Raw genomic sequence first — 22,910 nt, forward strand, 5'->3', positions numbered from 1 at the left:
AGTAATGCAACGATTCAATCAATGAGTTTTTTGTTCAATTTTTTATTCCAATAATCTTTTATATTCCTATTCTTAAATGGTAATTTGGGACTTATTTTATTGTATATTTCATGCAGAAACAGATCTGAAAGAGAGCAAAACAATCGACTCGTTTATATTCACAAACAATCTCATTTACTAACTCGTTTATCAATTCATTTATCAATTCATTTATCAATTCATTTACTCGGTTCTTCTTTTATATTTTCTTTTTTTTGCATTTTAAATATCAGTGAAGATAGATACTAAATTGAACATAATATGAACTTTGTTTTGTTCAAATTGTGAACACTTTAAAAAAAATCAAGGGCTATGTTCTCGAACGTTAAATGAACATCATCACAAATCCTAAATAAGCGAACACGAACCGAATATGAACACTTAAAAAAAATTAAGCTTGAACATAACTCTATTCATTCAAGCTCGGTTTACTCACACTCCTAAATCTAGGATAAATGGCATGAAACTAAAAAAGTCATCGCTGATCACCTGCATTAAGAAACAAAGTTGGAAGATTCGGACATTTAGGTGTTTCTCTGAGAACTTTAATCGGATTTAATTTTCAGTATGATCCTCTCCACTTATCTTCCTCCTCGCTTTTGCTCGACTTCAGAACCAAGATTAACCAAATGAAATATCTATAATCTTCTATTAAAAAAATAAATTAAAACAATATAATAATTCATTTGTAACATTAACTCCACTAAACGACTATGTTCCCCATTGGTAAAAGAACCATAGCAATGTCACTTCACAAGCAAAAGGAAAGATAGCTTGAACCAATGAGAACACTAAATCTCTACACAAATATGACATTATTTCAGACCTAAACCAGTTCCAGAGGAGGGTCAATGGAAGAAACCGACCTTGAATTCTTCTAATCATTTCAAATGATCATCCAGTGCACCTCCCGATTGTATGAAAATGAACTTCGAGGTGTCTACTGGTATCACAATAAACTTCAAAGAGAAACATAGTTGAATGTTAGTTACTAAATCTTGAATTGTTCTTTAGTGGAGTGATACTGATATGTTAAGCAAGTATAAGTGCTGATTAACCCAAAACGACGAAAAACACGGCCATTCTATTCTTCATTACGGCTTGGAAACCTAATACCGGCATAAATCTGAAGCATGCATGAAGATTAAAGAATTCATGCCTATTGGAATGCATGCTTCACTGAGAGAAAAATGGAATTGCAATAGCAAAACATGGAAAATAAGTCGCAAAACAAAGGTGCTTCATGTCGAATGAACGACAAAAATCAGGATAGATCATAGTTTCATGATGACTTACAAGAATTTGAATTGTGCTCTCCATTCGAATTCTCGTTAATATCAGACTAGCTGAGGTGGAACACCAAATTAATTCAATAAAAAATGGGATCTGCTGTTGCTTTGATGTTATTCTGAACCGTAACCTCCAATTAGTTTTGTAAAACTACAACTGCATCAAGTGAAAGAATGATCAGCTTCTTTTAGGCTGTGTTTAACATTAATCAAACTGGTTGGGTTTCAATCGATCACTTCTTTGAAAAATTGACAGCAACGAATCTAATTGAGTCGAGGAAAACGGCGGTTTCCGACTCCTAACCAATTTCATTATCATCTTAGCCTTGCACAGTTGCCCGTTTCTCATAAGGCCTTGAAGAAGTGAATGAATCGTATCCACGTTCGGGAACCAACTCTTTCTCATGCAATCTATACACCTTGTATAGGCCAAATTGTACTCCCCTCCTTTGCACAAATAATGGATCATCGTCTGGTAAATCTTAACATTCGGCCTATGCTTACTACGACATTCTAGAGACGAATATACCCTTTTAGCCATTTCAAGATAACCGGCCTGGCAAAAGCCTTTGATTACCAAATTGTAAGTAACCTCATCAGGCTCTATCCCGATTTTCTGCATCAAACGCATCGCATCATTAGCTTGCCATGCTAGTCTCCTATTAATCAAGTACTGGACCCTAACATTAAAAGTTGTAAGATTAGGTCTGCACCCCTTATACACCATAAGATTCCACAACGCGTTGCCGATCTTACACCGGTTCTTTTGATAGGATGCTGATATAAGTGTCGTGTACGTAATAACATCTGGTTTTATCCCCAACTTTTCCATTTCAACCATGAACAAATATGCCCTATCAAGAAAATCCATTTCACAAAACGCCTTGATAACTATATTAGCCGTATATGTATCCAGTTCGACAAGGAATTTCGACGGAATATCACCGAGAAACGCCTCTATAGCTCCCAAATCACGAGTTTGAATCAAAACCTTAAGAGCGGCATTGAAAGATTTAACAGTTCTCTTACATCCATACAAATGCATATCATGGAAAGTATTGATAGCAGGCTTTACCATTCCAGCTTTACCATACAACATTATAATCCTCATCACGAAGCCTTCTCGCCTACCCTGCGGAAGGGTTTTCTGGTGCTCGAGTAAATGCTCGATGTGATCGAAGCGGCCAGCCCCGGCTAATCTAGAAACCGTATCTTCGAAAGCAACCCTGTTTTCAATAACAAGTCTATTGTGGGCATTCGCCTTGAATAAATCGAATAACTTATCGGGGTCTCTCTCGGTTTTAAGCTTCGAAAGAACAGTTTCTTGTAAAGGAATAGCCTTTGGAGATTGATTTGAGAAAGCTGTACGTGAACAAAACCTGCGAATCGATCGCAGAAATAACATGTTCCAATATCCTCTCATCCATAAGACACAAATCTATGGAACTGAAGAATCCCAAGAATCCAATAGGCATGAAACTAATAGAATAATACCCATATACCCAAAAATAGTTTCTTCAAGGCAACAAATCTTCAAAAGCAGGATAACCCAGACCTCAAAATAGAATCAAATGCAATAAACAGCACACAGATTAACAGGCGCAAATTACATCAAAGAAACCCAGAAAAAAAGTCCTTTAAATCAAAAGTGAAGAGAACGGAGAAGATAAATTTACTGAAAAAAAGTTCAAATTTCTCTCTGCGGATTATGGTAGCTCGGCTGAGGGTTTGGGGTTTAGGTTTTTGCCTATGGTTAGGGCCTTTGGGGGGGGGGAGGTTTGGTTAGAATATCTGAATCCAGTACCCCATATCTAAACATGGGCTCAAAAACTGACTGTTTAATTGGGCTTTTGAATAAGGATAGATATGAGTCGAGTCGGATTTTTAATCGATTTGAGCCGAGTATTCTACCTCTTCATCTTCCATCAAATTTGACTTGATTTGAGGGAAATTTCATCCAACTTGAAACTCGATCCAATTTTTCAAATGAGAACTTTTACCTGGTCAAACCCAACACAAATATATTTTCATTTTTATTAGGTAAAATAATGATCTAATTAAAAAAATACAGAGAGATTATTATAATTATCTCTAAAAAATAAGAGATAATTATTTTATCATCTCGGATCGGTCTGATAAAAAAATTCTATATTCATATATAATGCATATAAATTTCTATATTTTTCACATGTGATACATATCATAAAAGGTCAAAGGAGTTGACTTAAACTTAAAAATCAATCAACTAATTATTAAAAACTTTAAGTTACCCAATTTGTTATTCAAATTCTATTTTATAACTCGATTCGAATTTAAAATATTTTCAAGTAAAGTCTAATTTTGGTCACCCCTAATCTTTCTAACAACAAAAAAATAAAGGAAAAAGATATAAAATACAGAAGAAGAAAAAAGCCATTGAACTATGCTGAAATGGTCATTTTAGGCATACAACTTTTAAATATTACGAAATGATTAGAATTGCCTTCCCCTGAGTTGGCATTCTTTCTACAAATCAAGCCCAGTAAAATTCTCCCTTTCTCCCTTCGGACCCTTCCCATATGCAGGTTGTCAATTGTTCCCATTTGCACCGGTTGCATGTACATAAGGGATTTCATATACATGATTTTCAGCAAGTCGGTTGATGTTCTGGCCTTTAAAATCAAATTTATTTCCTTAACTAAAATAAATTGGTTCATCCCTCCTCCTATGCTAGTATTACTTTGACTTGTAATTTAAATCAACTGACCATTTAGTACCTACAATCATACCATATATGTATCACAAATTCATTAAAGTAATTATACAATGAATACATATAACTCAATTCATTCAAACACAATAAGTCACACCAACTACAATTTCAACATAGCAACATAACTCTTATATATCAATTCCACACAAATTTTTGTAATATACTCAAACATATCGAAACATCGAACTTACGTATAAAAACTTGTAACATCTTGCTTTTTACGGTAGTTATCTATATTTAATGATATTATCAAAAAGTCTGATCGGTTTCTAGAAAACCAATTTTCAGTATTAATTTAGGGAAAATATTTTAGAAAGGAAAATCCATAAGATCTAAAATGATTTGAATTTTGAATTGATTATTGAATTATACTTAACTTGGTTTATGAAATCAATTTAAGGACAATTTTCAAATGACCAAATTTGAGGCTCCAAAGACATTATTCTTTTTTATTATATATTATTAAAAAATATGATTTTATTTTAATGAGCATTATTATGATATTAATAAATTAATAATGTTGAATTTTAATTACATTGTCTTCGCTTATTAAAATTTCTCCTAAATTTTTTTTCCCTTTTTTTCGAATGCTCTCTACCTTGTAAGCTGAATTCTCTTAAATTTTCTCTAAAACATGTATCATTTTTAGTTCTATTTCTAATACATGTGCAACATGACCAAAGGTAATCTATATGAGATGTGAGTTACATGAAAACAATACACGATAAATATTTTCAATTGATACATGTTCTAACCTTTAAATGCATGGTTTTATGGAAATGATCATTATCTAGTGTGAGTGGACAGATCCAATGGTTACGGTCAGAAAAGGGATCTACACTTTGAACAAATGGATTAATATCTCAAGAAAAAGGATCAATGCCTCGGATTTTGATTTTTGTTAATTTTAGAACTCTTATGAAATTGAAATTTTACGTTTTGGAGGATTTTGTTAATTTTAGAAATTGGAATGAAATTGAAATTTCAAGTCTTTGGAGGCTGAAATGAAATTGAAATTTTAAGTCTGGAGGCTTCCAAAATGAAATGAGGTTAGGCCAAGACAACAGAATGCATGGAGGAAGAATTGTCCTTGTAACGTAGACGGCGAAGAGATGATGTGGAATGCATGGTTTGTGCGAATAAAAGATTTACATTGATAGTCCAGAAAAATAATAAAAACATTAAACCGTGGATTGGGTGGGGTGCTCCAGGCCTGAGCAATAGTGCAACACTAGGGCGACGCTCGAGAGCCCCAATAGCAAGCTACTGTGGTGGACCCTCCCCTTAAAAAATAAATTTAATATCATGCGAGTCATTATCAGATATTAAACTGATAAGAACAGATACTACACTTGATCTTAGCCAAAAGGCCGAGAAAGGTATACCCTTCTATGTTCAAGCCCGTTTCTTTTATATGCACCTTCTCCCTGCTTCCCTTTATACCTCAACCATGGGGGATATTACATTACAGGCAGCATCTCGCTTCTAAGCTGCTTCTGGGAACTAATCACAATTTCAGCTTTGGTTTTAAACTCAATTCTAGCATAAAGCAGCGGTTTCATTGGAGATAGTAAATCTCTGCCACTGCCATTCTCTATTATTACAGGTAGCAGTTGTTTTAAACTCTATTACAAGCTTTTTTACTGCATCAAACAAATATTTTACTCTCTCTATTATTCTAAGGGACATTCTAGTCTCTTGCGTTTAGAAGACATATATTTCGAAGGTGAGCAAGTAAGAACGATGTTGCAAATTCCTTTGATTTTAATTCCAATTTTTAATTGATCTTAATAACTATGTTCTAAATGCCTTACTTCATCAAATTCATTTTTGCATCCAAAAAATTCTTGATTCAACAAATCTTCCCTCCATTTCCCATACGTCCTAACCGAAAATGCTCTAATTCTTCAATTATTGCTGCCATTTCAGATCAATTCTTCCATTGTGTCTTCTTCGATCCTTCTCTCATTCTAGGGATCCGTATCTCTGTCATGTATGAATCCTGATATTTTGTTATGATTCTTGATCGTTCGTGCATGTTTACATAAGCACAAAACATAATTATAAAAGACCTCGAAATCTAAATATAAATATGATACATGTATTGAATGTTTATCGTGTTTAAAGGTGTCGTGTTTCTTACACTGTTTCGTGCCCTGTTAAACGAGTCGTTCGATCGGAAAGATAGTAGCCTCAAAGTAATGTTGAAACAATAACAATTAAAGATTCGTGTTTAAAGGTACATTTATATCTATAATACTCCTATAAGAATTAACAGCTGAGGTTACAAAAATTTGATTATTATAGTGGTCTCCTAATCCACCATTGAAGGTTTGGTTTAAAGAGTTTCGCCTGCAAGTAGCCTTTGTAAGCCAACTGCAAATCTGCCGAGAAGAAGAAGAAGAAGGGGCAGACGGTTAGCTAAAATTCAGGTTAATTTCAGTTCCAGAATATTCAATAAATCGAGTAATTTACTCTATGATCAACAGGACTAAAGCGATGCCGAAGAATGCATATTGGTACCACTTGTGCTTTGGGACTTTATGTTTAATCCTATATCCCTCCGGGACATGCCTTGGACTTATGTATCCGAACTGAGGTCGCATTAGAAGGACGAATCCGGCGAGTAGTCCAGCCGCGAACCCTCCTAAATGAGCTGTATTGTCGATTTACGGTAGAAATCCGACGGCTAGGTTCAAGCAAATGATCAACAACATGGTGAACAGAGCCGAACACTATGGGCAAGATTTAAAACTTATATAACCTGCAATTCGTGCACAAGAGGAGATTTAAGATGCCGAGTTTACCTTGTGTGTATAGTTCGACCAGTTGGTAATAAGCTCAGAAAGCATGGCTCCCAAGAGTCCGAAAAGTGCACCGAATGCACCAACGGAGATGGTTTCTTTCCGAGCTTCGAATAGAGCCGATGCCAAGCTCCCACCGAGGCCGGAAACCATGTACAACGGACCAATTCGCACTGCGTTTGTTTACGTAACTCGGAATTATTTAGCATACAAAAAATCTCATCGGTAAACATTTTTAAGGGATGAAGTTCATACAAAATCCAAATTCTTTCTCCAATCGGATTCCCAGGAACAAAAGGCTTAACATATTTAACAGCTAAATGGATTACACCAGCATGATACCACATGCATGATACGAGACGCCAATATTCCTTCTCCTCGGCCACTAGTTTCCAGTCAAGGGCTCCTAGTTTCTTCAGCCTGCAATTAAACCCTAAATTATATCATGCATGCATGTATATATGTATCCATGAGAAGAGGGTTTCTTACGTGATGCATTAAGGGCCGAGAAGAGGGTTTTCTTTAAGACTTTGAAACGAGAACCTTCCGAGATATTCATACCCAATACATTTTTTGGGTTCCAGATACATGTGGACAATCATTGACGTACATGGTATAAATAAATATCGCTATGTCGGCGACAAATACAAGAGGCATTAGCCATGGCGTCCATGGTTCGGGAGGCGGCGGTGGCAGCGGAGGTGGTTTTCTCTTATTATGTGACCTGTCGGGATGTTGCATGTGGTTCGAGGTTCCTTTCTCGATATCATGTGACATTTATGATGATGATGGTGGTGACGGTAGCGTCGGTGGTGGCCGTCCCTTCCCCATGACTTAGAGGAAGAGACGCTGAATAAAATGGACGTCAATGTCTCTGCCGCTTAGACTGGGGAGGGGTGACGGCGGGATTTGGCACCAAAGAAAGAGGGAAGGAGAGACGAGGAAGAAATGAAGAGGATTTGGATGGCAATGAATGAATTTTGCTATGCTGGTAGTTAGTTAAATTTTGGTATTTCTTTTCTTTTTCTTCTTAATACAAGTTCATTGGGCAAAAATATCTTATATATATATAATAGATATTCATTAATAATTACATGTATTTTTTAATCGCCTTATAATTCTCCCATTTATAATCACCTCCAAAGTATCTAAAATAAAAACTTATATTCTTTTAATTCTCCAATTTTCATTTCTATATGTTGAGTAAATCTTTAGTGATATTTGATTGATTATATTTATTTTTGGTTCTTTGATCATTTGAGATGATATATAATTAATTTCTACATCACAAAATATCATATAAGTTGATAAAAAGTAGGTAAGTTCATTGGATATCATCATCAGTCATGAAATAGATGTTGTTGTTGTTTTTTAATAAAAGATTTAAGTTCGAGCAGTTTTATTTATAGGGTATGTTTACGTTATCATAAACTAAAAAAATTATAAACATATATTATTTTATAATTACATGAGACTATTAAAAACAAAATGTATGTAGATTTGAGGTTTCTTTTTTAATAGTCGAAATGATTTTAAGATAATATTTATTCATAATTTTTTAAATTTATTAGCAATGTGTATGTAACACCCTCAGCCCGTACCCGACTCGGATACGAGTCTGAGGTGTCACATTGACTTTTCAAACTTTGACTATTGACGAAAAATCAAGGAAATTTAAAACTTTCATTAAAATAACATTGTTACTTTACACAAGTTAACCAAAACAAGACAAAACTGATCAGAGCATTTGTAACAGACACTTTTCTTACATGCCAACCATATACATGACAAAAGACATACTTTATCCGTTACTTATGATCTGATCTTATAGCAGTGCTGCTGTTCTTGCAACCCTATTTCCACTCTTCCTGATTCTTGGTACCTACGTGTAAATACTTACACGCTAAGTCATAGACTTAGTGAGACATATATAAATATAACAATAATGCATTCAGTATGAATATGAACATGCAATCTATCCATTCAATCCTGTCGTATACAATTCAATGTAAATAATAATAATAATATGATAACATATAACTATAACAATGTAATTACCTTTGATAACCTTTTATAGGCCCATGTACATTTTTGAGAACTCAAGGTATTCGAGTATATTGAGGTTGTGCACTATGCTATCACCACAGCTCGTATGGGTCCCACTAGAGGCTATAAAATTTGTCCCGAAGGACCTATGACTGTATTTGTCCCGAAGGACCTATGACTGTATTTGTCCCGAATGACCACTCCTTAAGAACCATATACATATTCCAGTGGATCAGATCTGTCTCAAAAGACACTGTAAATGTTCCAAATGATACATATGCGTCCCGAAGGACCACGTAGAACCCTCGACTCTTGGCATGCCAACTATACCTATAGCTCTCATATCGTATACCATGGGCATTATTCTTATGTTTCATGTGTTCATGTGTTCATGTCATTTCTCTTGTGATCACATAACTCATATCACTTATCATATCACATGTGCATTTGGGTCTTTTCACATATATCATTTATCAAATCATATGAACATATATACTTTATGCATTTATCATAATAATTATCATGTATGCATGTTCATAACTATTGTGCTATGAAAATCAACATAGGAATTAGACTTATCACAAGTCTTATTCTCTTGTACCATACTTCTAATATGTACTCACCTTAGCCTTGTTTGACTCGATTCTAATCCTTCAATTATTCCAGAACGAGATCACGTTCTAAATCTACATATTAATACATTGATACATATCAGTATACTAATTGATATATTCTAAACTATCATTCATTAGGCTAATAAGAAAGCTATTTTTATCTTTTAATGAAGGCATGCATCAATGCACTACACCATGCATCGATGCATCCCTTGACAGGTGCATCGATGCACTATTTATGCATCGGTGCATAAATCCTATTCGATGTTTGTATTTTAAGCAGGTGCATCAATGCACTCCTTATGCATCGGTGCATAAATCCCTTGACAGGTGGATCGATGCACTCCTTATTTATCCCAACATTATACCCTAATAAATTTGTCACTTCCACATCGCTATAAATAACTTCTAATTGAATTCTCCATTCTCACATCAATTCACTACTAATATATAAATATACAAGTTCAGATCAATCAATATCATAACATATCTATTACATAATAAAAAGTACATGTTATAATCTCTGGATCATCAAAATCTTCATTAGTATTCATATTATACACTCGAGCAGTGGAGCGTATTTCATGTTGTGTAGAGGATTCAGGTTGACTTCTACCTCTTCCTCTACCTCTTCTCCTTTGAGACATCGAAGAAGATCGCTCCGACTGTACTGGTTCTCCTGTCCTCAATGGACAATCTCTCATGAAATGTCCCACTTCACCACATCGGAAACAAGCTCCAGTAACTACCCTATACATTCCGCTATAGCTTCTTCCACAAATTTCACATTGTCTAATTTGACTCTGCTGTGCTCGTCCATCACCAGACCCTACAGATTGAGTATGTCTAGCTCTCATCTGATTTGATTACCTTTCAACGGATGCCATCGACTCTGATTGTGCTTGAGATCGGAAATCAAAATCTCTACTTCTTTTAGGTGGTGCAAAACTTGATGAAGCCCCAGTTCTTTTAGATGGTTGGGTTCTTTGATTCCCAAAACTTTCATTTTGAGCTCTCTCTAAGGCTTTAGCATGATTTACTACCTCTTGAAACGAGGATAAGTTCAACACTATCAACATCTCTTTTAAACTTGGGCGTAAGCCCTCAACAAACCACTCGCAAGCATCTTTCTCTGTAGGCACTAACTCTGCTGCAAAGTGACTTAATTTATTAAATTCGCACTCATACTCATATACAATGCGGTCCAATTGCTTCAAGTTCAAAAATTATTGTTTCATTTGCCTGATAAACTGGTCTCCTATATATTTGTTTTTAAACTCTTTTAAGAACAAGGACCAGGTCACTTCATCACTTGACATTCTCAGAGTGACGTTTGTCCACCAGACTCTCGCTTGCTCACGAAGCAAGGAGATCACTCCATCTAACTTCTCTACATTAGAACAGTGGAGACCATCTAACATAATTTTTACATCATTAAGCCAAAGGTCCGCAACAACAGGACCTTCCTCAGTTTCGCCTTTAAACTCTGGAGCTCCTAAACCCTTCAACTCCTTTGCAACATTCATTCTCGGAGTTGAAGTAGCAGGAGGTTGGAAACGTGTCAATACCGCATCTAATGTTCTAAAGAACACATCTTGATCAGTTACAGGCACTCCAAAAGGTGCCTGTTCTTCACCTTGCCTGGCCAGGGCAGGTGAATTATTACTTTCAGCGGTCCTATCATCTCTCGCTTCACTTATAGAGCTACCATGTCCGGACATCTATAAGAATATAATCATATCGTTATATTAGCAAAACAACATACTTACTATTATATCATATCAGAAGTTTTCACTATTTTGTTGGCATGAATACTTTATAAGACACTCTAGACTCCGGTTTATGCCGAGAATCGACTAAACAGTAGCTCTGATACCATTAAATGTAACACCCTCAACCCGTACCCGACCCGGATACGAGTCCGAGGTATCACATTGACTTTTCAAACTTTGACTATTGACGGAAAATCAAGGAAATTTTAAACTTTCATTAAAATAACATTGTTACTTTACACAAATTAACCAAAACAAGACAAAATTAATCAGAGCATTTGTAACAGACACTTTTCTTAAATGCCAACCATATACACGACAAAAGACATACTTTATCTGTTACTTCTGATCTGATCTTCTAGCAGTGCTTCTGTTCTTGCAACTCTATTTCCACTCTTCCTGATTCTTGGTACCTACGTGTAAATCACTTACACGCTAAGTCATAGACTTAGTGAGACATATAAATATAACAATAATGCATTCAGTATGAATATGAACATGCAATCTATCAATTCAATCATGTCGTATACAATTCAATGTAAACAATAATAATATGATAACATATAACTATAACAATGTAATTACCTTTGATGACCTTTTATAGGCCAATGTAAATTTTTGAGAACTCAAGGTATTCGAGTATATTGAGGTTGTGCACTATGCTATCACCACGGCTCATATGGGTCCCACTAGGGGCTATGAAATTTGTCCCGAAGGACATATGACTGTATTTGTCCCGAATGACCACTCCTTAAGAACTATATACATATTCCAATGGACCAGATCTGTCTCAAAAGACACTGTAAATGTTCCAAAGGATACATATACGTCCCGAAGGACCACGTAGAACCCTCGACTCTTGGCATGCCAACTATACCTATAGCTCTCATATCGTATACCATGGGCATTATTCTTATGTTTCATGGGTTCATGTGTTCATGTCATTTCTCTTGTGATCACAAAGCTCATATCACTTATCATATCACATGTGCATTTGGGTCTTTTCACATATATCATTTATCAAATCATATGAACATATATACTTTATGCATTTATCATAATAATTATCATGTATACATGTTCATAACTATTGTGCTATGAAAATCAACATAGGAATTAGACTTATCACAAGTCTTATTCCCTTGTACCATACTTCTAATATGTACTCACCTTAGCCTTGCTTGACTTGATTCTAATCCTTCAATTGTTCCGGAACGAGATCACGTTCTAAATCTACATATTAATACATTGATACATATCAGTATAATAATTGATATATTCTAAACTATCATTCCTTAGGCTAATAAGAAAGTTATTTTTATCTTTTAATGAAGGCATGCATCGATGCACTACACCATGCATCGATGCATCCCTTGACAGGTGCATCGATGCACTATTCATGCATCGGTGCATAAATCCTATTCGATGTTTGTATTTTAAGCAGGTGCATCGATGCACTCCTTGTGCATCGATGCACTGATTGCATTCGATGTTCATTTATTTGAGAGTGCATCGATGCACACAACCCATAATTTACATTTTAAGCACGAATTCACTCTCTTTCAGCTTAATTCTTCATCTTTCACCTCCTTTAATATTCCTAACTTTCATATACATACTGTTGAAAACATTTTGATATTTCGATATAACAAATTAAGTTAAATGAATTTTAAGATTTTCCAAATGATTTTCTAAGTATATTCGATATAATTATTCGAATATCAAAACATTACACCAAATATTTCAAAAATCATTTTTAATCCTTACTTAAGTGTAAAATTAACTTTTAATCTTAAAACAATTTCAAAATAATCTTTCAAAGTATTTCGAACCATTTCAAAGCCAAAAATTCCAGATTGCACAGAGGGAACCGATTCCCCCCTGAATGGTTTGGCTTCGAGATTTCCAGAATGCTCGGAGGGAACCGATTCCCCCATAGGGGGTACCGATTCCCCCCTGATCAACAGTCGAAATATTTGAATTTTACACTTAGGGAACCGATTCCCTATGAGGGGGAACCGATTCCCCCACGCTCCAAGCTGTTTTATTAATAGTTTTCACACTAAAACGGCTATATGATCTTCACTAATCATCCCCAACGTTCATAAGTGATTCAAGGTGTATTTAAACAAGTTCTGAAGCCCTTGATCAAGAAGAAATTATAGAGAAACAAGAGAGAAAGCATCAAACACCAAGTTTGTGCAAATCAAGCCAATTTTCCTTTCAATATTCATTTTGCTTTCAAGAACACCATTTGTGCTCATTTGTAATTATCTTTGAGTGTTCTTTTCTTGTTCTAGAATTGTGCAAACATCTTACCTTGTGAGGTTTTCCTTGTAAGTTTGCAAATTTGTAATCTTCTCTTTGGGAAAGAGTGTTCTCAAGAATTGGGGTATATTCTTGAGGGTGTTGTAAGGTTATCTCTTTTGCCTCAAAAGAAAGAACAAATTAGTGAATTTGTTGGAAAATCCTTAGTGTGGATAGCTAAGGTAGTGGACGTAGACTTTGATTGAGAAAGTCGAACCACTCTAAATCGTTGTGCAATTACTTTCAATTTTTTGCAAAAGCTTCCACCAAATTTTTAATTGCCAATTCACCCCCCCTCTTGGCTAAATCCGTCAATCGATTAACTCAACAATTGGCATCAGAGCCTAACTCATTTGAAAGTTTAATCACCTCTTGAGTCGATCCGGGAAGAGTTAAATCGATAAAGATGGCCTCCACTTCCGGTTCATTCTCCATGGAAGAATCCAGACCAATTGACGTGCCTCCATACTTCAATGGAACAAATTATCGTCATTGGAAGAGGTATATGATGATATTCATCAAAGCATTCTATATGGAAGCTTGGATTATAATCAAGAAAGGATATTCCTCTACTACTAAGAAGGTAAAGAAGTGGAGTACTCAAGAACGGAAGGAAGCTCAACAAAACTCAAAGGTTATGCACATGTTGTATTGTGCAATTGATCCTAATGTATATAAAGGAGTTTCTTCTTGTTCAAGTGCCAAGGAAATGTGGGATAAGCTTGAGGAGATCTATAGAGACAAGGAAGAAGAAGAACCAATTAAAGTGATGTCTCTATTAGCTCTCACAGAGCCAAATGTATCTTCTAACTCAAATATATCAAATTCAAAATCTTTTAATGAGTTACAAGATGCTTATGATAAATTATTTTCGGAGTTTGAGACCATGAACTCCAAATACAATAAATTGATTTCTAAATTTATTGCTAAAAATGATATTCTTTTGAAATCTAAAACAGACTTGGAAAATCAAAATGAAATGTTGAGAAATGAGTTAGAGCTTTCAAAAATAAAATCTGAAAACTTTGAAAAAGAAATTTTCAAATTAAACAAACTTCTTCTAGAAATGAAAATGGATTTTGAAAATCAAATGAATCTTGAAGAAGGATTTAGAACTCTCAAAATGAATTTGAAAGTATTGAAAAAGAAAATTTCAATTTAAAAGATAAGCTTGAATGTTTAACAAAAGAAAAAAAGATCATTTTTAATTCATCTAGTTCAATAATGACAATATGTTCACATTGTCATTATCATGGTCATAAGGAACATACTTGTCCTTTAAAGAAAGGAAAACGATTTAAAATTAGACAAGTATGGGTTCCAAAAGGAACAAGAGGCATTGAAACTAATGTTCAAGGATCCAAATCAAATTGGATACCAAAATCTACTTAAATGTATCTTGTAGGTGTGTGGGAGCAATGGTGATAAAGTTGATGATATTCAAGATGCTCTATCCACACATGAAAAAGGAATGGGTAACCTCTAAACTTAATGTTTTTTTTATTTTATTTGGTTGCTCATTTATTCTATGCATGCATGAGGTTTTAAATGTTAAATAATTCTAAATGATTATGTTTTGTCTCATGTATGTTGAAAAATATTGTATGATGAACATAATAATTTTTGGTAATGTTTTATAAACTCTAGTTCATCATATTAATTTTTGGTCAAAATTGTTTTTTAAAATGTAATTGATATCTCTTTAACAATTGATATCGATTTTTCAAGAACTTTGGTTTTGCAAAATTTTGACCTTAAATTTTTCTTAATGATTATGCATATTTTTTAAAATATTATAAAGTTTTAATGCATAACATTTTCAAAAACTTTATGAATGTGCTCTTAATCTCGATTATCAACATTGCATAATGTTTTGTATGTGAATGGATTAAAGCATAATCTGATTAGATGAATTTGACAAAAGATACAATGTCTTATTTTTAAATTAAGTGTTTGCAAAATTGATTGACATTGCATCTACTTTGATTATGCTTGTTGGTCATAGAATAGGAAACATATACATGGTGCAGTTAGATTCTATTGATATGACTAATTTGTGCCTAGTTGCTAAGGATGAACATGATAGTTGGTTATGGCATAGGAGACTAGGACATGCTAGTATGAGTGTTTTGCAACGGCTAATTCAAGGTGATTTAGTTTGAGGGTTGCCTAAGCTTAAATTTGATAATGATAAAATCTGTGATGCTTGTGCTAAAGGAAAACAAAAGCGAGTTTCTTTTAAATCCATTAATGACGTATCAACTAGTAGAGTATTACAATTGATCCACATAGATCTTTTTGGGCCAACTAGGACTACTAGCTTGGGTGGAAAACAATATGCTTTCGTCTTGGTAGATGACTGTTCTAGATATACTTGGGTTCTATTTTTAAGTACTAAAGATGAAGCATTAGAACAATTCATCACATTTTCAAAAGTAATCCAAAACGATAAAGGTTACTCTATAACTTGTGTTAGGAGTGATCATGGCACTGAATTTGAAAATCTTGGATTTACTGAGTTTTGTAATTCTAATGGTATTAGTCATAATTTTTCAGCACCTAGAACTCCTCAACAAAATGGAGTTGTTGAGAGGAAAAATTGAACTTTAGAAGAAATGGCTATAACCATGCTTTGTGAAAATAATTTGCCAAAATATTTTTGGGCGGAAGCCACAAATACCGCTTGTTATGTTATAAATCGAGTAATGATTAGGCCAATTTTAAAGAAAACTCCATATGAAATTTTCAAAAATAAAAAGCCTAACATTAGTTATTTTCATCCTTTTGGATGTAAATGTTGTTTTAAACAACATAAAGAAACCTTGGCAAATTTGATGCTAAAGTGATGAAGAAATTTTTTGGGTATTCCTTAAATTCTAAAGCTTATCGAGTATTTAATAAAAGAACTTTAGTTGTAGAAGAGTCTATACATGTTGTTTTTGATGATAATCCCCTTCCGAGGAAGGATTCTTGTGTGAATGATGATGTAGGTGTTATAAATACAAATGACATTTAACATGACGTTGGAGAACCATCATCAAAGAAAGAAACGAAAAATGAGGAAACTCGTGATCCTCTTGAGAATCCAACCATTGAAGAAAGGGAAGTATCTTCCAAGAGTACAACTATGTCAAGGATGGTGAAATTATAGGTGATCCATCAAAAGGGGTAACAACTCGATCTTCTCTTAGAAATATTTGTAATTATGTTGCATTTATTTCATGCGTAGAGCCTAAGAATATTAAAGAAGCATTAAATGATGAACATTGGATTATGGCTATGCAAGAAGAGTTAAATCAATTTGAGAGAAGTAAAGTATGGACATTAGTTGAAAGGCCTAGTAATAAATCTACTGTAGGTACTAGATGGGTATTTAGGAATAAACTTGATGAGAGTGGTAATATAGTGAGAAACAAGGCTAGACTTGTTGCTCAAGGGTATACTCAAAAGGGCATAAACTATGATGAAACATATGCTCCCGTAGCTAGGATGGAAGCAATTAGAATGTTATTAGCATTTGCATGTTTTCATGAATTTAAATTATATCAAATGGATGTTAAAAGTGCATTTTTAAATGGTTTTATAAAGGAAGAAGTGTATGTGGAACAACCTCCAGGTTTTGAAGATTCAAAATTTCTGAAACATGTTCTTAAATTGACAAAAGCTCTTTATGGTTTAAAAAGCTCCTAGAGCTTGGTATGAAAGATTGTCAAATTTTTAATTGAAAAAGGTTTTTCAAAAGGGAAGGTTGACACTACATTGTTTTTAAAGCATAAAGGTAAAGATTTATTAGTAGTTCAAATTTATGTTGATGATATAATATTTGGTTCTACTAATGATGTTCTTTGCCAAGAATTTTCTAAGCTAATGCAAAGTGAATTTGAGATGAGCATGATGGGGGAGCTCTCATTTTTCTTGGGACTCCAAATCAAGCAAAGAAAAGATGGCATCTTCATTAATCAAGCTAAGTACGTCAAAGATATGCTCAAGAAGTTTGGATTGGAAAATGGGAAACCTCATGACACTCCAATGAGCTCTTCAACAAAGCTTGACTTAGATGAAGGAGGTAAATGTGTAGATGTTAAATTATATAGGTTAATGATTGGCTCTTTGCTTTACCTAACTGCAAGTAGACCGGACATTATGTTTAGTGTTTGCTTATGTGCTAGATTTCAATCATGTCCTAAGGAATCACATTTACTAGCTGTTAAGAGAATCTTTAGATACCTTAAGGACACTCCTAGTTTAGGACTTTGGTATCCTAGAGACTCTAGTTTTAGCTTGCATGCCTTCTCTGATGCGGATTATAGAGGATGTAAATTAGATAGGAAAAGCACCTCCGGTACTTGCCAATTCCTTGGAAATATGCTGATTTCTTGGTTTTCAAAGAAACAAAATTGTGTTGCATTATCTACCACTGAAGCGGAATATATTTCAGCCGGTAGTTGTTGGCACAAGTTTTATGGATGAAACAACAACTTTTTGATTATGGAATTGAAGTATGTACTATTCCTATCAAGTGTGACAATACTAGTGCCATTTGTCTCACTAAAAATCACATCCAACACTCTAGAACTAAACACATTGAAATTAGACATAACTTCATTAGAGACCATGTCACTAAGGAAGATGTAGTTCTAGAATTTGTTGATACTTTGCATCAATTAGCGGATATTTTTACAAAACCCTTAGATAAGGAAAGGTTTGGACACTTAGGAGAGAATTAGGTTTAACTGACCTATCTTCACTTAGTGTTTAAAAAATTCAGCACTTTTAATAAATACTGAAAAATGCTCATAATAGTAATTTTTGATTGCATTCATTGCTATTAGTTAGGGGGTTTATGATTCTGATGAAAATTAATTTTATGTTCAAATATCGATTAAAGATTAATTTAATTGTTTGAACATAATTATTTTTCAATATATGAGTTGCCTATACCACTAGAGAAGATTAATTGAGCATTTTGTGTGCTTAAAAATCGGATTTTAGCATTTTGGTACAGAGGGAATCGATCCCCCTCATGAGGGAACCGATTCCCCCTTTGAAGGGGAACCGATTCCCCCCACAGGGGAATCGATACCCCCCTGGGGTTCTGTTAAATCGGGCAGAACACCCAAAACCCCAAAATACTCAAACCCTCTTCCATCGTTCTCTCTCAACTTTTCTCAAATCTCCATTCTTGCCTCAAATCAACGATATTAATCGGAATTCGAATCAAATATCATCTTCTAAATGTTGGAATCATTAAAATCGTGCAAACAACATCTAAATCCCCTCAATCTTCATTTTTCAAGGCAAATTTTTCTAAACTCTCTATTTCATTGATTTTGAACATATGATTAGTTTTAATTAGTTTTAGGTTGAAATAGTGATCGGGCATTGATTGTTTAATGATTAGAAACTAGATGTTACAACTAATTTCATCAAAACATAAGAATTTACAAAATTTTAAAATTTTCGAAATTTAAAAAAAATGTTAATTTTCAAATTATTGTGTTTTGATTAAATTATGTTGTATATGAATAACTATATATATATATATATATATATATATATATATATATATTTTTCAAAACCATATTTGTCAAAAGTTTTCAAAAACTTTGCCCAATAGGATTGATTAGTGAACCTTGAAATATTGAGGACTCAATTGAGTTTGGGATTAATTGAATTGCATACATTTGTTTTTAAAATGCAGGTTATCCAATCTATTCTGATTTCCTTTACCATGTCCAATCCTAAACGTGCTAGGTCTTCATCTAGTCGTTCTAGTCGTCAACCAAATCCACCTCCAAATCCTCCTCCTATTCTCAAATCCTATTCCAAACCTTGATCCTAACTTGACTATCCAAAATTCTTGTTTCAATCAACCGGGTCCTAAAGATTATCGTTATTGGTTTTACCAATATTTTGACTCGTATAAGATTAGGGAAGAACGTATCCATCTCTTCAAGCTATGGTTGCTATTAACTTAAATATCTCCCTATCTTGCACGAATGGAAATTTGATAAACTTTTCGAACTTGAACCGTGTCTATCATCAACTTGTTCGTATCTTCTATTATAATGTCGTTTGTATCAAAAGTCGTGACAAAACCAAAACCATAGGAGTACGTTCCTACCTCCTAAGTCAATATTTCCATCTTGATCCGGCTTACATAGACAATGCCTTAGGCTTGGATAATGAAGGTTTATCAATGAAAAACAGTTTTTAGGCTCACGATATAAACAAAATGATAGTGCAAGTGTTTCCTTTATGGAGATATTTGATTTCTGATATGCGACCATGGATTCGCGCTTTACTTCTATAGAGTCCAATTTATCCACAATGGGAGCTCAACAATTAGAGATTCTCCGAGAGATGCGAACAAACAACGCTTCAATGAATGAACGTATTGATGCACTCTCACACGAGATGGCCGCTATGCGAGCTCGTTTTCCTCCTCCCGATCCTCCTACGGATGTTTGATTCTATATTTTGCTTTGAACTCCAAACTTATTGTTTTAACATTTTGGAATGTTTGAATTTGTGGATTGTGATTTGTTTGGATTTATGGATGGTGTGAACTTATATGTTTGGTGTGATTTATTCATTATTGCATCATTTACATCATTATTAGCAATATGACCAATTTTGATATATCACATTGCTTATGAATATTGATTATGGAACTAATGGCTAACGTTTCTCTTGATTGTGATCTTAGCAGCTTATGCATACATATACCTAATCAATTGGCTAAAATGATTTTCACGTTTCTTTGAATCTTTTTGATTTAACAAAAAGGGGGAGAAGAGTGTGTGTTTTTAAAAATTTTAAAAATGATAAATGGGAGAAGTGTTAAAGTAAGGGGGAGTAATTTCAAAACTTGATTTCAAAATCTTAAAATTACTAAAATGTTTTGTTATATCAAAAAGGGGGAGATTATTGAAAACATTTTGATATTTCGATATAACAAATTAAGTTAAATGAATTTTAAGATTTTCCAAATGATTTTCTAAGTATATTCGATATAATTATTCGAATATCAAAACATTACTCCAAATATTTCAAAAATCATTTTTAATCCTTACTTAAGTGTAAAATTAAGTTTTAATCTTAAAACAATTTCAAAATAATCTTTCAAAGTATTTCGAACCATTTCAAAGCCAAAAATTCCAGATTGCTCAGAGGGAACCGATTCCTCCCCAAGGGGGTACCGATTCCCCCCTGAATGGTTTGGCTCCGAGATTTCCAGAATGCTCGGAGGGAACCGATTCCCCCATAGGGGGTACCGATTCCCCCCTGATCAACAGTCGAAATATTTGAATTTTACACTTAGGGAACCGATTCCCTATGAGGGGGAACTGATTCCCCCACGCTCCAAGCTATTTTATTAATTGTTTTCACACTAAAATGGCTATATGATCTTCCATAATCATCCCCAACGTTCATAAGTGATTCAAGGTGTATTTAAACAAGTTCTGAAGCCCTTGATCAAGAAGAAATTATAGAGAAACAATAGAGAAAGCATCAAACACCAAGTTTGTGCAAATCAAGCCAATTTTCCTTTCAATATTCATTTTGCTTTCAAGAACACCATTTGTGCTCATTTGTAATTATCTTTGAGTGTTCTTTTCTTGTTCTAGAATTGTGCAAACATCTTACCTTGTGAGGTTTTCCTTGTAAGTTTGCAAATTTGTAATCTTCTCTTTGGGAAAGAGTGTTCTCAAGAATTGGGGTATATTCTTGAGGGTTTTGTAAGGTTATCTCTTTGGCCTCAAAAGAAAGAACAAATTAGTGAATTTGTTGGAAAATCCTTAGTGTGGATAGCTAAGGTAGTGGACGTAGACTTTGATTGAGAAAGTCGAACCACTTTAAATCTCTGTGCAATTACTTTCAATTTTCTGCAAAAACTTCCACCAAATTTTTAATTGCCAATTCACCCCCCTCTTGGCCAAATCCGTCAATCGATTAACTCAACACATACTTAAACTCACTTCTACTCCATAATCACTTCTTTAAACTCAAAAATTCTATCTTCCATATGAAATCCAAGAATCATACTAAATTTTCTACTTGTTCTAAATTCAATTCCATCACTTCATATCCCTTAATTAAGTGGATGACAAGTCAAATTTGTCTTCCAATATGAATTTGTCTTCCAATATGAGTAATGAACTCTATTCCAAGATTTCATTCAAGAACTCAAAATCTTTAATCTCTCATATATCTTTCATCTTGTTTTTTAAAAACAAATTAAACTTTCCTTAAGCTTAATTATCATCTAGTGATCATAACCCAACCTTTAAATAAAAAAATAATCAAGAAAACACAAACTTACCTTTGAGCTTGGAGATACGGGAGGAAGAAGAAGAAGAAGAGAGTTTCCCAGATAACTCTTTCTTTTCCCCCACGTGATTCATTCTTATAAAAGGGGGAAAATATATTTCTTATCAAATGACCAATTTGCCCTTTAATTCATTCAATAATTACCAAACAACCTTCAACTATATTCCAATAAGTCATTAAACTATTAAACTATTTTGCTTTTATCATCAAATTTTAAAAATTCTCATTTTAGTCACTGACCCGAATTTCGGGATGTTACAGTGTACGCACTAAAGATACAACTACTGAATCTAAAACCTCTAAAAAATAACAATATTTCCCTTTACATTTGAGGTCACTAAATAGATTCAGTTTTGGGATTTGTATATCTATTTATAGTATATGGGAACCAAGATAAACTAGCAGTAATTACATATCCTGATGTGGCATTGAATATTATTAATTTGGCAAAAAAAAAAACACTCCAAGCCCTTGTACTTTTAAAAAATTCAATGATGCCCTCGTACTATTTTTTTCTCAATGTGATTTTTCAACTCAGAAAATAAATTCAATGTAGTCCTTTGACCAATATTTTCTATCGTTGACTGTTAAAGTATTGGCATGGCTGTCCACGGTGCTGATGTGGTAATCCACTATGGCTGATGATGTGGCAGATGTGTTAAACTGGTTTTTTTTATTTTGTTCAATGGCCAAATTGGTTTTCTAAAAAGTTTAAGGGGTTATTTAATTTAAAAAAATATTTAAAATTATAAATATAAATTATTTAAATATTTAAAAAATAAATATAAAAATAATAAAAATTAAATTAATAAAATTTGGAATATTCATATTAAAAATACTAAAACCATTATAAAAATTAATTTTTTTTGAATAATCTGGAGTAAGTACAATGCAGTATATGTTCGAAGATAACTCTCAACCTTTCAACATTGAGCGCTCACACCCCTGACATC

The 22,910-nt window shown here is 33.8% G+C and overlaps 1 protein-coding gene and 2 pseudogenes across 1 annotated transcript; all 3 read right to left on the reverse strand.

Annotated features, from left to right (window-relative positions):
* Positions 1–746: 746 nt before the first annotated feature.
* LOC120196059 (pentatricopeptide repeat-containing protein At1g80150, mitochondrial-like) lies at positions 747–2,996 on the reverse strand. The gene has a single exon (XM_039197953.1). The coding sequence runs from the start codon at positions 2,749–2,751 to the stop codon at positions 1,534–1,536; it is 1,218 nt and encodes a 405-aa protein (XP_039053884.1). The 5' UTR covers positions 2,752–2,996; the 3' UTR covers positions 747–1,533.
* A 2,281-nt stretch (positions 2,997–5,277) lies between these two features.
* On the reverse strand, positions 5,278–5,463 carry LOC120196132 (annotated as a pseudogene).
* Positions 5,464–6,394: 931 nt separating this feature from the next.
* Positions 6,395–7,661, reverse strand: LOC120196030 (annotated as a pseudogene).
* Positions 7,662–22,910: the final 15,249 nt, after the last annotated feature.

Source organism: Hibiscus syriacus, unplaced genomic scaffold (assembly GCF_006381635.1).
Source record: "Hibiscus syriacus cultivar Baekdansim isolate YM2019G1 unplaced genomic scaffold, ASM638163v2 tig00117026_pilon, whole genome shotgun sequence".
In the NCBI taxonomy this organism is placed as follows: Eukaryota; Viridiplantae; Streptophyta; class Magnoliopsida; order Malvales; family Malvaceae; genus Hibiscus; species Hibiscus syriacus.

Excerpts from the sequence above, each read along its gene's own strand:
- LOC120196059 (XM_039197953.1), bottom strand. The coding sequence starts at position 2,751 with ATGAGAGGATATTGGAACATGTTATTTCTGCGATCGATTCGCAGGTTT.